At 38.2% G+C, this 13,769-nt stretch overlaps 2 protein-coding genes across 2 annotated transcripts; both read right to left on the reverse strand.

The window, feature by feature from the left end:
• Window positions 1-7,154: 7,154 nt before the first annotated feature.
• Window positions 7,155-10,073, reverse strand: LOC120067371. The gene is made up of 6 exons (XM_039018944.1): window positions 9,839-10,073; window positions 9,261-9,320; window positions 8,993-9,093; window positions 8,604-8,804; window positions 7,799-8,124; window positions 7,155-7,518 (listed from the first exon to the last, which is right to left on the reverse strand). Exons 1-6 carry the CDS (start codon window positions 10,071-10,073, stop codon window positions 7,155-7,157), a joined length of 1,287 nt encoding a protein of 428 aa, XP_038874872.1.
• A 936-nt stretch (window positions 10,074-11,009) lies between these two features.
• Window positions 11,010-11,456, reverse strand: LOC120067373. Its single transcript, XM_039018945.1, has one exon. The coding sequence runs from the start codon at window positions 11,454-11,456 to the stop codon at window positions 11,010-11,012; it is 447 nt and encodes a 148-aa protein (XP_038874873.1).
• Window positions 11,457-13,769: the final 2,313 nt, after the last annotated feature.

The following is a 13,769-nucleotide window of genomic DNA, read 5'->3' on the forward strand; positions in this document are numbered from 1 at the left end:
ATTGGTAAATGTGATTCTACACATGTTTAAAAGGAGAGGGGGTTGTTTTGTTTGTTTTGTTTTTAGTTGTGATAGTAGTAAGTGTTAATTTGTGATTGTTATGATTTGTAAATGTGATTCTATTCATGCTTATAGTATTGACTTAGGGTGGTAATGTGTGATAGACTCTAATCTCTAGCTTGTGTCACCACTAAATTCGATAGAGTGTTCGATTAGATTACAAGGGATTGTCAATCCCTTAAAGGAAAACTTTATTTTCAAGAATGATTTCAGAAATTCACCAAAAAAAAAAAAAAAAAAAAAAAAAAAAAAACAACCAAGAAGTAAATGAAATGGAATTAAAAGTTAGAAATTGGAACTATATGTTCTAATATAACTAATCGTCTAAATCATACAAGTTTAACTTATCGCATATATTATTAAGAATGGATGAAGAGTAAATTAAGATTAGGAACAAGTTATCAACTAAGTATGCAGAAGGAGTATATCGATTCCTTGATGTTGCAAAACTTCATGTTAATGAGTCGAAAAAAACAAGACGTCCATGCTGAAAATGTGTAAATGCTAGGTGGGAGCCAATAGATGGAGTTGAACGACATTTATTCATTAATGAAATTTCTCCATCTTATCATAAATGAGTATATCATGGAGACCCAGTCGACTTGTCTAGGGGATACGAGAGTCACACATCTCAATCGACACATGATGATGGATTAAGTACGACAAAGATGAATGTTATAGATGAAGAAAATAAAATTTTGAATATTATAAATGATCTATAGTGTCCAATTGCTTATGTAAATGAAGAAGAAAACGAGGATGAGATGCACACCAATGCCCAAGAAAGAGATAACAATTCAAGTTTATTTGAAGACTTAATGAATGAAGCACGTAACCAGTTGTACCCTAGTTGTACAAATTTCTCTTCATTGTTGTTCTTGGTGAAGTTGATGCATATTAAGGTTCTTCGTAGTTGGACTAACAAATCGTTTGATTTGTTACTCGAATTGTTAAAAGAAGCTTTTCCTGTTGGAGCATCTATTCCTAGTTCATTTTATGAAGCTAAAAGAAAATTACGTGACTTAGGACTTGGTTATGAGTATATTCATGCTTGCAAATACGATTGCATCCTATATTGGAAAGAATTTGTTGATTTACAACAGTGTCCAGTATGTGATGAATCTCGGTACAAAGTTGAATTTGGAAAAAGTAAAAAGATTCCACATAAAATTGTACGACATTTTCCTTTAATACCAAGATTGAAATGATTATTTGTATCTAAGCATATTGCACCTGAAATGAGATGACATAAAGATAAACGTGTTGAAACTAATGAAGTGTTACGACATCCAGCTGATGTTGAAGAGTAGAAGCATTTTGATTGTGAGTTTCCTCAGTTTGCTTCAGACCCACGTAATGTTCATTTAGGACTAGCTTTAAATGGATTCAATCCATTCGGGAATATAAGTACTTCATATAGTATGTGGCCAGTGGTGCTCATTCCTTACAATTTGCCACTTTGGAAATGCATGAAAGAGACAAATTTCATTGTCTCCCTCTTATACCCAGTCCAAAATCTCATGGAAAAGAATTTGATATTTATTTACAACCATTTATTGAAGAGTTAAAGGAGTTATGGAATGATGGTGTGCACACTTACGATTGTGTTAGCAACAAATACTTTCAACTACGTGCGAGCTTATTGTGGACTATTAACGACTTCCCTGCATATGGTGACCTATCTGGATGGAGTACCAAAGGTTACCAAGCATGCCCTATTTGTAAAGAGGATACATCATCAGTGAACCTAAGAGGAAAACAATGTTTTATGGAGCATCGACGTTATCTTCCAGATAATCACAGTTGGCGTAAAAGCAGACAATTTGATGGAAAAGTGGAACGTAGACCTCCTCTAGTTGACATGGATGGAGAAGATATCTTACGAGAGGTGAACTTGTTATAATTTCCCGTGCTTAGCAATCATCCAAAGAAGGGTAAAAAAGTGAAAAAATTGAGGGGATCATTGTCTAGTGCATCTTCATCAAGAGTTATAGAGAAGCAACAATAAGAGATAGAATCCTTAAAGGCTAGATTGGCTAGATTGGACGAACTGGACGCCATAGGACAATATGAGATGGAGGATATGAAAGCTATGCTCTTACATATCATAAAAGATAAATCGAACTAGGTATGAGCTCTTCGACTATCATAATAAACTAATTAGAAGATTGTGTATGTTGTTATCCTCCAGTTATGGTAACAACATAAACTTATAGTTATGTAAAGTATAGTTAATATTCTGAACTTGAGTTTGAATTTCATTTTATACTAAATTAGATAATTGTGTATGTTTTTATTGTTGGGGTTGATGCTCTAAATCTCGTAGGGTTCTATAGTTTGTAAACTTTGTATGAACAAACTCTTATGTGATTAATAATATATGATATTTTTATTCACTTTGTCTATAAAATATGTGATATTTTAGTTGCATTAACCACCAACCAATATACTAACATCCAAGGTTATCATTGTAACTTGAACATGTATATGGAAATATACAGGTGGATCATGTTTAAGTGATAACCTAAATGGTCTGTAATATATGGATAAGGTTGGTCCTAGTGACACTACGAGTATGACCTACTTTGTAGGTGTTACAATTGTTGTAAAATGCTACAAATGATCTAATCCTGATCATTCATGTATTAGACATGTGAACGGGGATATTCTATACAAAAGAGTTTGTAAAAGACTGAACCACGAAATGTTTAGTCTCATTATATAATGTCGTTCATAATAGAGACTTTCATTTCACTAGGATGACTATATGTAACATGACCTTAATCCTAACCGAGTTGTGAAATCTTGCCTATGAAGGCGGTCCTTTGATTTGTATGGGTGCGAGTGGTTAGATCATCGACTCAACAAGCCTACCATTTTAGGGATTCGTCTGATTGGGGAGTTGGGAACACAACTACACAAGATGGAATTCACTCCTTTTCCGAAGCAGGGATAAGTAGATAAATTGCTCCCTTAAAGGCTGATTCTGGGTCTTGAACAATATGGCCCCACATTCTCTCCTAATCCGAGAGGGGTTTAGTCATAATGGGACTATGATCTATTGTTCATTAGAGAGATCAGTGGTACTTAAGAAGTTAAATGTAACTACACTGGCAAAATGATAATTTGGCCTAGCTGTACTTACAAGCAATTTATGAAGGGTCATCGTACTATCGATTGGTTATATCCAATGGACATAGAAATATATTTGTAGTAAGAAAAGTGCGGCTGTCAGTCTTTAGTGGAGTATCCGACAATTAACGGATGGTGGATAATGTAATTAAAGAGTTTAAATTATTCATGTACCATTGAAGCTTCAAGCTACAGGTCCATAAGGTCCCCTTGGTAGCTCAAAAGGATTTAGTTGAGAATCAATTTTTGGGTTAATTTAAATTATTCAATTTAATAAGAGGGAATTTGATTATATATGATATAATTAAATTGATTCAATTATATATGATATAATTGTTATAATGTATTTGATACATTATAGTTTATTTGGAGGAAATAAATATTTGAATAAGATTCAAATATATTTTCTATGAATGTGATTCATATTTGTTAAATTTAATATAAATATTATTTATATTAAATGCCATAAAAATAGAGGAAAAAGAACTATAGTTTATATTGTATATGATACAATATTAAAATTATAGATTATGTGTTATATTTAATATAACATATAACTTAATATAAATAAGATATGATAAGTTAGTTATCATATTTATTTATATTTATTTTATTATTTTTTTCCTAATTTTTCTCTAACGACCTTAGTGGGTGGTAATTAGTTTTTATGACAATTGGAATAAATGAAAAATAGTTTTCTTTTCTTTCACACGGTCAAGAAACCCTACACGATTGAGAGATTTACTATACGATAGAGAAAAGAACAGAATCGTTCTGTGTTCTTCCTTAATCTTCTTCCTCCTTCAAACTAAAAATCACCCTCCTAACCAAAATAGTTAGAGCCCACAACTCTTGGACTCTCACTCTGAGTATACCAAAGGCTCCTAGTGGTTGTGTCTTCTGTTTTAGTTCAAGATTTATTGAAGAGGGTCTTCAAGCTTGTTGCTGTTTTTGAGTTCGTTATAGTTCAAGGGTTTTACACGAAGAAATGTTCTTCAAAGGTATAATCTCTTGAACTCTTTTTCTTTTCAAAAGTATGTTGTAATTTATTTAAGAAAGCATATATTGTATGTTTGCTGTAAATTTGTTTTTCAATCAAAATGGAATTTGGACAATCCGTTTCCGCTCAAGGATCTCTTTATAACGAGTTCCTTCACTTATTCTGCAGTTATGGTAACAACATAAACATATAGATATGTGTTCAGTTGGTTTGTATATTACGATTGAGAATAATTTTGTTTTTTTTTTTTTTTTGGGGGGGGGGGGGGTAGATAAGTTAGTTTGTTTAAGTAAATATAGATATGTTGGTTTGTTTCAATTGCTATGAGTTGGTTGGGTTTAAGTACAAATATGTTTAAGTTTAAGTTGGTTTGTTTAAGTAAATGTAGATATAAGTTTAAGTACATGTTATTGTGTTGTTTGTTTCAATTCTTAATTATGTTGGTTTGTATATTGGGATTGAGAATAATTTAGGGGAGAGGGGGAGGTAAGTTGGTTTGTTTAAGTAAATATAGATTTGTCTTGGTTTATTTCAATTGTTATCAGTTGGTTGGTTTTAAGTACAAATATGTTTAAGTTTAAGTAAATGTTATGTGGCGGTTTTGTTTCAATTTTTAATTATGTTAGTTTGTATATTGGGATTTATATATATATATATATATTTTGGGGGGGGGGGGTGTATATTGATTTATTTAAGTAAATATAGATATGTCTTGGTTTGAGATTGAAATTGTTGGGGTTGATGCCCTAAATTTTGTAGGGTCCTGTAGTTTGTAAGCACATGTATGAACAAACATTTATGATGTAATAATATGATATATTTTCTTCATTATTGTCTATAAAGTATGGGATATTTTAGTTGCATTAACCACAAATCAATAAACTAAGATCCCTGGTTAGCCTTGTAACTTAAGCATGTATGTGGAGACATATAAGTAGATCATATCTTAAGTGATTACCTAAATGGTCTATAGTATATGGATAAAAGAGGAAAACCTTATCCTGGTGACACTACGAATACAACCTGCTTTGTAGATATTACAAGTGTTGTAAAGTGCTATAGATGGCCTGATCCTGATCATTCATGTGGAGCCATGCGAGCAGAGGTATCCTATATAAAGGAGTTTGTATAAGACCGGACTACGAAATGTTTAGTCTCGTTATATAACACCGTTCATGACTGAGACTTTCATTTCACTAGGATGACCATAGGTAGCATGACCTTAATCTTGAGTGAGTTGGGAACTCCTGCCTATGAGGACGGTCCTTTGATTTGCATGGGTGCGAGTGACTAGATTGCTGACTCAAACCTACCACTTTGGGGATTCGTCTGATTGGGGAGCTGGGAACTCAGGTTTACAAGATGGGATTCTGGGGCTTAAAGAATGTGGCGCCACACACTTTCTCATGGCCCGAGAAGTTTTCACTCATAGTAGGACTATAATGTAGTTCATTAGAAGAATCAATGGTACTTAAGAAGTTAGATGTAACTACAGGGTCAAAATGGTAAATTGGCCCAGCTGTACTTACGAGCGATCTGTGAAGGTTATCGTGCTATTATATCTATAGTGAGAAGAGTGCAGCTGTTGGTCTTTAGTGGAGTGTCTGACATTCAAGTGTCTATGTGCATAAATAAATAATTCAGATCTCGTACCAGAACATACTTTGATCATATTATACTATCAATCTATCATGCTAACATTTTGCCATAACATATATTTACCATGCTAGCATACATCTAATGCTTGGCCCGTGGGGCAGTTCCAGTAGTAAGATTACTTACCTCGAAACCACAAAAGTAATCCACACCCTCCTTTAACTTAGCAAAATTTCTGAATCATACTTTGAATCAAAAATCAAAATTAAGTCCGACATTTAGGATTAAATTCCAAATACGAAAATACCTCATATGCCACAAAACAACTTACCCAAACTATGTGATGATCCAGAAATCTGTTCCAAGCTTAGCACGGAGATACCAATTTATTCATAACCCAAAATTTGGAATTTAAAACTAATTTCCAGCATATTAACCCATTCTGAAGAGCTGCAAGTTCACGTTACTTACCAAACACGCTCCAAAATTCCCTGGAGCCGAACTATAATCATATTAGACAGCGGGTCCTGACACCTTGAAACTTCAATCCAAGCTTCACAACATAATCATTATACTAACTTAAATCCAAACCCAAAGAGTGACCAAACCCATCCAAGAAAATATAAACTTTAGATCTTACCCCAAATTCCAAGTTCTAGCAAAAATCCCACGGACTGACGGCGAAGGTCAAATCGACGGCTGGTCGGACAGAGAAACGACAACAAGCAGCCGTAGAGATCTTGGACGAGCGGCTCGACCTCAACTAACAGGGCTGGTCGGCATCGAGTGGCTGCTAGAGGCGTGGCGCGGACCTACACGGACCAGCTGGCAAGATCGGCGGCGAACAGCGGCGGAGATCGGTTTGGGCTTGGGAGGTGGTGCTGGGCCGACGGTCGAAGAACGGTGGTCGGCTGGGCAGCAACGGCGACGGCCACGCGATGAAGGGGTGGGGTCGGCTAGGGCACGTGTGGTGAGGTTGAAGAAGAAGAGAAATTTCGAGGGAGGGGGCCCCAGATTGCGTGAGGAAGAAAATGGTGGTTTGATTTTTATAAAATAATAATAATAAAACAAAAAAGAAAATAAGTATAATTACATTTAATTCCTTTCCTTATTTCATTTTATACTATTGAATTCCTTTCCGTTTCAAAAGAAAATTAATTCCTGCCATTAATTTCCAATTTGAATAATTTCACGCCACAATTAAATTCCCACACTTACACTTGAAGTCCAAAATTCCAAAAATGCCCTCTAACTAATAACAATTACTGAAATTCCAAATAATAAAGTTACTGAAATTACATTATTACTAAAAAAAATGTAGGGTGTTACATTCTTCCCTCCTCAAAGAACTTTCGTCCTCGAAAGTTCATTCTTGAAAAAGCTCCAGGTACTGGGTTTTCATCTCATCCTCTCGCTCCCAGGTAGCTTCCTTGAACTGGTGATTCTGCCACAGGACTTTCACAAAAACAATTTCTCGACGGCGCAATATTTTTACCTCTCTAATGAGGATCTCTATAGGCTTCTCCTCGTAGCTCAAGTTGTCTTTCAACTGTAAAGGCTCGTAGTCAACTACATGGGACGGGTCTGTCACATACTTCCTTGGCATCAAAATATGGAAGACATTATGAACTGAAGACAGTGTTGGGGGCAATGTCAAATGGTAAGCTACGGGACCAACTCGTTCCAGGACCTCGAAAGGTTCAATGAATCTCGGACTCAACTTTCCCTTCCTGGCAAACCTCAGAATACATTTCATGGGTGCCACTTTTAAGAACACTTTCACACCAGTCTCAAATTCCAGGTCCTTACATCTTACGGCATAGCTCTTCTGTCTGCTCCGAGTTGTTTGCATACGAGCCTTGATCTTCTGTATTTCCTCATTTGTGGTCCACAACAATTCAAGTCCTAACAATTTCCTTTCTCCTACCTCATCCCAACACACACTTCCCATATAGGGCCTCAAAAGGTGACATCCCAATAGTGGACTGGTAACTGTTATTATAAGCAAACTCCATTAAGTGCAAGTGAGCATCCCAGCTTCTTGAAAACTCTATGGCACAAGCACGCAACATATCTTCCAATATCTGATTCAATCTCTCTGTCTGCCCATCAGTCTGAGGGTGGAAAGAGGTATTGAAGTCTCCGGGCCCTAAAGCTACCTGGAGACTTTTCCAGAAGTTAGACGTGAAATGAGGGTCTTTGTCCGACACGATGGACACGGGCACTCCATGCAATCTCATCACCTTCTTCATATATATCTGTGCCCACTTGTTCACTGAAAAGGTGGACTTCCCAAGTATGAAATGTGCTAACTTCGTAAGTCTATCTACCACAACCTATATCACAGTGAAACCTTTGACTGTCCGAGGCAACCCCACGATGAAGTCCATAGACACATGCTCCCCTTCCATTCTGGTACACTCAATGGCTGTAACAAGCCTGCTGGTTTTTGCCTCGGGGCTTTCACCTGCTGGCACACCAAGCACTTACTAACGAACTCTGCAACCTTTCTTTTCATATCATTCCACCAATAATAACATTTCAAGTCCCGATACATCTTGGTGGTGCCGGGGTGAATTGAAAATAAGGAACTATGAGCCTCTGACAACAACTCATCTTTAATATCACTAACTACTGACACACACAAACGCCCCTGATAAAGAAGGGCACATTCTGCTGAAACTGAGAATTCGCCATCCTGGCCTGACTCCACCCTACAAACTCTCTCTTCCAAATAAGGGTCGTCTCGCTGCGCATCAATAATCTTCTGCCTTAGACTCGGTTACATCGACAATTGTGTTAACTGTGCCATGACCTTTCCCACAGCCACTGCAATCTCTGCCCTCTCCAGTTCCCTGCACAAGGGAGTCTGTCTGGTAATAGGGGCTGCTGAATGAGCCACCTTTCTACTTAGAGCATCTGCCACTACATTTGCTTTTCCTGGCTGGTACAAAATTTCACAGTCATAATCCTTCACCAGCTCCAACCACCTTCTTTGCCTCATGTTTAACTCTTTCTGAATGAAAAAGTACTTCAAACTCTTGTGGGTGAAGATCTGTATCTTCTCTCCATATAAATAATGTCTCAAGATCTTGAGAGCCAAAACCACTGCTGCTAACTCTAAGTCTGTGTGGGATAATTATGTTCATGCTTCTTTAGCTGACGTGAAGTGTAAGCAACTACTTTGCCCCGCTGTATTAATACGTATCCCAACCCCTTTTTGGACGCATCACTGTAAATGACAAAACCACCTGATCCATCCAGTACTGTAAGAACTGGACTGAAACCAGCCTCTGCTTGAGGTCCTGGAAACTGTTTTCACAAGTCTCATTCTAAACAAATGTTGCTCCTTTCCGGGTCAACTGAGTCAATGGGGCGGCTATGCGAGAGAAGTTCTTTACAAATCGTCTATAGTAGCATACTAACCCCAAGAAACTGTGCACCTCACTGACTGTGGTTGGACGAGTCTAACTCGTAACTGCCTCAACCTTTGCAGGATCCACAGAGACACCTTCCTTCGATACTACATGCCCTAGGAAGGACACATGCTTAAACAAAAATTCTCATTTAGAAAACTTAGCATACAACTTATTGGCCCTCAACGTCTCCAAAACTTTCCTCAAATGCTCCTCATGCTCGGCCTCTGTCTTGGAATAAACCAAGATATCATCAATAAAAACAATTACAAAGGTGTCGAGGAATTCCTTGAACACCCTATTCATCAAATCCATGAACACTGCTGGTGCATTCGTTAGACCGAATGACATCACTATGAACTCATAATGTCCAACCTTGAACGAAAAGCTATTTTGGGTATGTCACTATCCTTTATTCTCAGCTGGTGGTATCCTGACCGGAGGTCAATCTTAGAGAATACTGTAGCTCCTTACAACTGGTCAAACAAATCATCAATCATGGGAAGAGGATACTTGTTCTTGACGGTCACCTTGTTCAGCTCTCTCTAATCAATGCACAGACGTAACGATCCGTCCTTCCTTTTCACAAACAAAACAGGTGCACCTCATGGTGACATGCTAGGGCGTATGAAACCCTTGTCCAAAAACTCCTGCAATTGAACCTTCAGTTCCTTCAACTCTGCTGGGGCCATCCTATATGGAGCCTTTGAAATAGGGGTTGTGCTTGGCTCCAACTCAATAGCAAAATCTATCTCCCGCTGCGGGGGTAGTCTGGGAAGATCCTCTAGAAAAATGTCTGGAAAATCTCTCACTATTGGCTCCGAAGTCAAGGTGACTTCAGTCTCTCTAGTGTCCACCACACTGGCCATAAAGCCTCAGGCTCCTTGGTCAAATAGTCTACTGGCCTTCAATGCGGAAATCACTTTGGGTAGGACTATGGTCCCAACCCCTTTAAACTTAAAACTGGCTCCTGTAGGAGGGTTAAAGATGACCTCCTTACGGGAGCAAACTATGTTGGCATGATTAGCAGCTAACCAATTCATGCCCAATATCATACCAAAATCGCGCATATCTAAAATTATTAAGGTTACATCTAATGCAATTGGCTACCTTTACCTGACATGCTTTTATCTTTTCTGTAGCTAATATGATCTCTCCTGATGGAGTGGAAATGGACAATGCAATTGGCAAAGGTTCTGAGTCTAACATGGAATGCCTCACAAATACAGCAGATATAAACGAAGGCGAAGAGCCAGAGTCAAATAAAACTAAAGTATGGTGCCCCAAAATGGGAAGTGTACCTGTCACCACTGTGTCTGACTTCTCGGCCTCACGCCGAATGGTAGAGAAATCACTACCCTGCTGTTGCTGACGTCTCGGGCCTCCTGAAACGAACTTACAGGCTGGCCCCTGTGTTCAGGCGTGTTCCTTCTCGGGCATCTATCTGACATATGCCCCTTCTAGCCACATCGAAAACAGATCCCAGAGCCGGCTAGACAACATCCCCAGTGTTGCTTACCACAAGTGGTATATATCGGCCTATCCTCCTTGCCAGTTACAACCTGGGAACCCTGCTGTCCCCACTGACGTGGAGCATTCACTGGGTTCTGGCTCCTCTGCTGATGCTCAGGAGCCCTATGTTCAGCCTTCTTTTTCTGACCTATGGAGGTCCCAATCTCGAGCGACCTCTTGTATTCCTCTTCCACCTGGGAGTCAACATCAATCCTCATGGCGACTCGTAGAACCGCAACATACGTCTTGAGATCCAAGGCATGCACCATCACTTGCAGTTCGCTCCTCAGGCCCTAGATGAATCTCTCTGTCCTCGTTGCCTCAGTGGTTACTAGTTCAGGAGCAAAGCGAGACAGCTTATCGAATTCTTGCTCATATTCCTCCACCGACATAACTTCTTGCCTCAAGTTCAAGAATTCTGCCTGTTTGTTGTATCGGGTGTTGGCCGAAAAGTACTTCTCATAAAAGCGCTCCTTGAACTGCTCCCAGGTTGTAAGTTCACCACTAGAATCAATCATCTTTTCTGCTGAACGCCACCAAATTTTCGCGTTACCAGACAACATAAAGACTGCACATTGAAGCTTGTGCTCTTCCGGGCATCTCATAAAATTGAATATTGTCTCAATAGAAGACAGCCGCATTTCTGCTTTGGTGGGTTCCCCCAACGATCCATCAAAGGGGCGAGGGTCATACTTCCGTAAATCCCTCAGATGTTTAGCCTCAAGAGAAAGGCCCTGCATGTCTCTATCCTGCGGTCAGGTCTGTTGTAATGGCTCGAGTGGCACCGGTTCCTCCTGAGCCAGGGTTTGGACAGCCTGTCCTGCCATCGTGCTACGAATCAACTCTTGCAACTTTCCCATTAGAGAGGATGCAACAGCTTCACTAATTCTAGCTTCCATTGCCTTTTCATCAATTTGGGTCACATGCGGATTTGGAGCTTCCGGAACAGTCTGACTACTCTCAGCTCTCTCTGCTTGCATTTCTCTCTCTAACTGTCTTTCTTGTTCTAGGTTTAGGTGCCATGTCCTGTCATAAATTCATACATTAACTAGCTATTTTTGGGTCTTTCTCAGACATCATGCATTTAAAACACTACATCACTATTCTCATATATGCAATGAAACTTTCATTAGTAGAACGTACTTGGCAATGATGAGCGATCCGTTACTGGGCCATAGGGACTGTCTAGTAAGTCAATCTACAGAACCCAAAACATGGGCTCTGATACCAACTGTAACGACCCGACCCCCTAGGACTTAAGTTAGGCCGTTACTAAATACATGCATGCATGGAACTCAAAACGACAATCTGTTATGGCGAAATAAATGTTAATTAAATAAGGTAAGTTCAAAGGACTTTCATTAAATTCAAATACTAAAATACCTCATATGCCACAAAACAACTTACCCTAACTATGTGATGATCCAGAAATCTATTCCAAGCTTAGCACGGAGATACCAATCTATTCATAACCCAAAATTTGGAATTTAAAACCAATTTCCAGCATATTAACCCATTCCGAAGAGCTTCAAGTTCACATTACTTACCAAACACGCTCCAAAATTCCCTGGAGCCAAACTATAATCTTATTGGACAACGGGTCCTGATACCTTGAAAGTTCAATCCAAGCTTCACAACATAAATATTATACTAAATTAAATCCAAACCTAAAGAGTGACCAAACCCATCCAAGAAAATATAAACTTTAGATCTTACCCCAGATTCCAAGTTCTGGAAAAAATACCACGGAATGACGGCGAAGGTCGAACCGACGGCTGGTCGGATGGAGAAATGACAACAAGCAGCGGCAGAGATCTTGGACGAGCGGCTCTACCTCAACTAACAGGGCTAGTCGACGTCGGGTGGCTGCTGGAGGCGTGGCACGAACCTATGCGAACCAGCTGGCAAGATCGGCGGCGAGCAGCGGCGGAGACCGGTTTGTGCTCGGGAGAGGGTGTTGGGCGGCGGTCGACGAACGGTGGTCAGTTGGGCAGCAACGGCGGCGGCCACACGATGAAGGGGTGGGGGTCGGCTAGGGCACGTGTGGTGAGGTTGAAGAAGAAGAGAAATTTCGAGAGAGGGGGTGCCAGATTGCGTGAGGAAGAAGGGAGGGAAATTTGATTTTTATAAAATAATAATAATAAAACAAAAAAGGAAATAAGTATAATTACATTTAATTCATTTCCTTATTCCACTTTATACTATTAAATTTTTTTCGTTTCAAAAGGAAATTAATTCCTGCCATAATTTCCAATTTGAATAATTTCACGCAACAATTAAATTCCCGCACTTACACTTGAAGTCCAAAATTCCAAAAATGCTTTCCAACTAATAACAATTACTGAAATTTCAAATAATAAAGTTACTAAAATTACATTATTACTAAAAAAATGTGCGGGGTGCTACAGAATCAGTTTTTGGGTTAGTTTAAAGTGTTCAAATTAACAAGAGCGAATTTGATTATATATGATATGATTAAATTGGTTCAATTATATGTGATGTAATTGATTTGATGTATTAGATACATTAATTGAAGGAATCAATATAAATATGATTTATATTAAATAAAGGAGAAAAGAACTATGTTTTAAATATTACATATGATATGATATTAAAACTATAGGTTATAATTATAATATGATAAGTTATTTATTATATTTATTTATAATAAAACAATTATGAGATAATTGTTTTAGTTGGTTATTTCTTTTCTCCACTAACCGTGCAAGTGAGAGGTTAATTTTAGTTTAATTGAAGAACAAAATGAAAAGAGTTTTCATTTTTGAACGATCGCTTCATTATCGCATTACTAATCAATAAAGCGAAAGAAAGCTATACGATAGCTCTTTTGAGAGACTAAACGATCGAGCGAGAGATTGCTAAACAATTGCATATCTATATTTAAGTAGAAGTATGCAAGTTGGGTTTTAAGTTCTATATTGAGTTTGAAATTGAAATATGCAAGTTTGAGTTGGTTTATTTCAATTCATTAAAGTTCTTTGTTGAGTTTTAAATTTTATATTCATTTTGAGATTGATATATAGTATATTGAG

Source organism: Benincasa hispida, chromosome 12 (genome assembly GCF_009727055.1).
Source record: "Benincasa hispida cultivar B227 chromosome 12, ASM972705v1, whole genome shotgun sequence".
Classification (NCBI taxonomy): domain Eukaryota; kingdom Viridiplantae; phylum Streptophyta; class Magnoliopsida; order Cucurbitales; family Cucurbitaceae; genus Benincasa; species Benincasa hispida.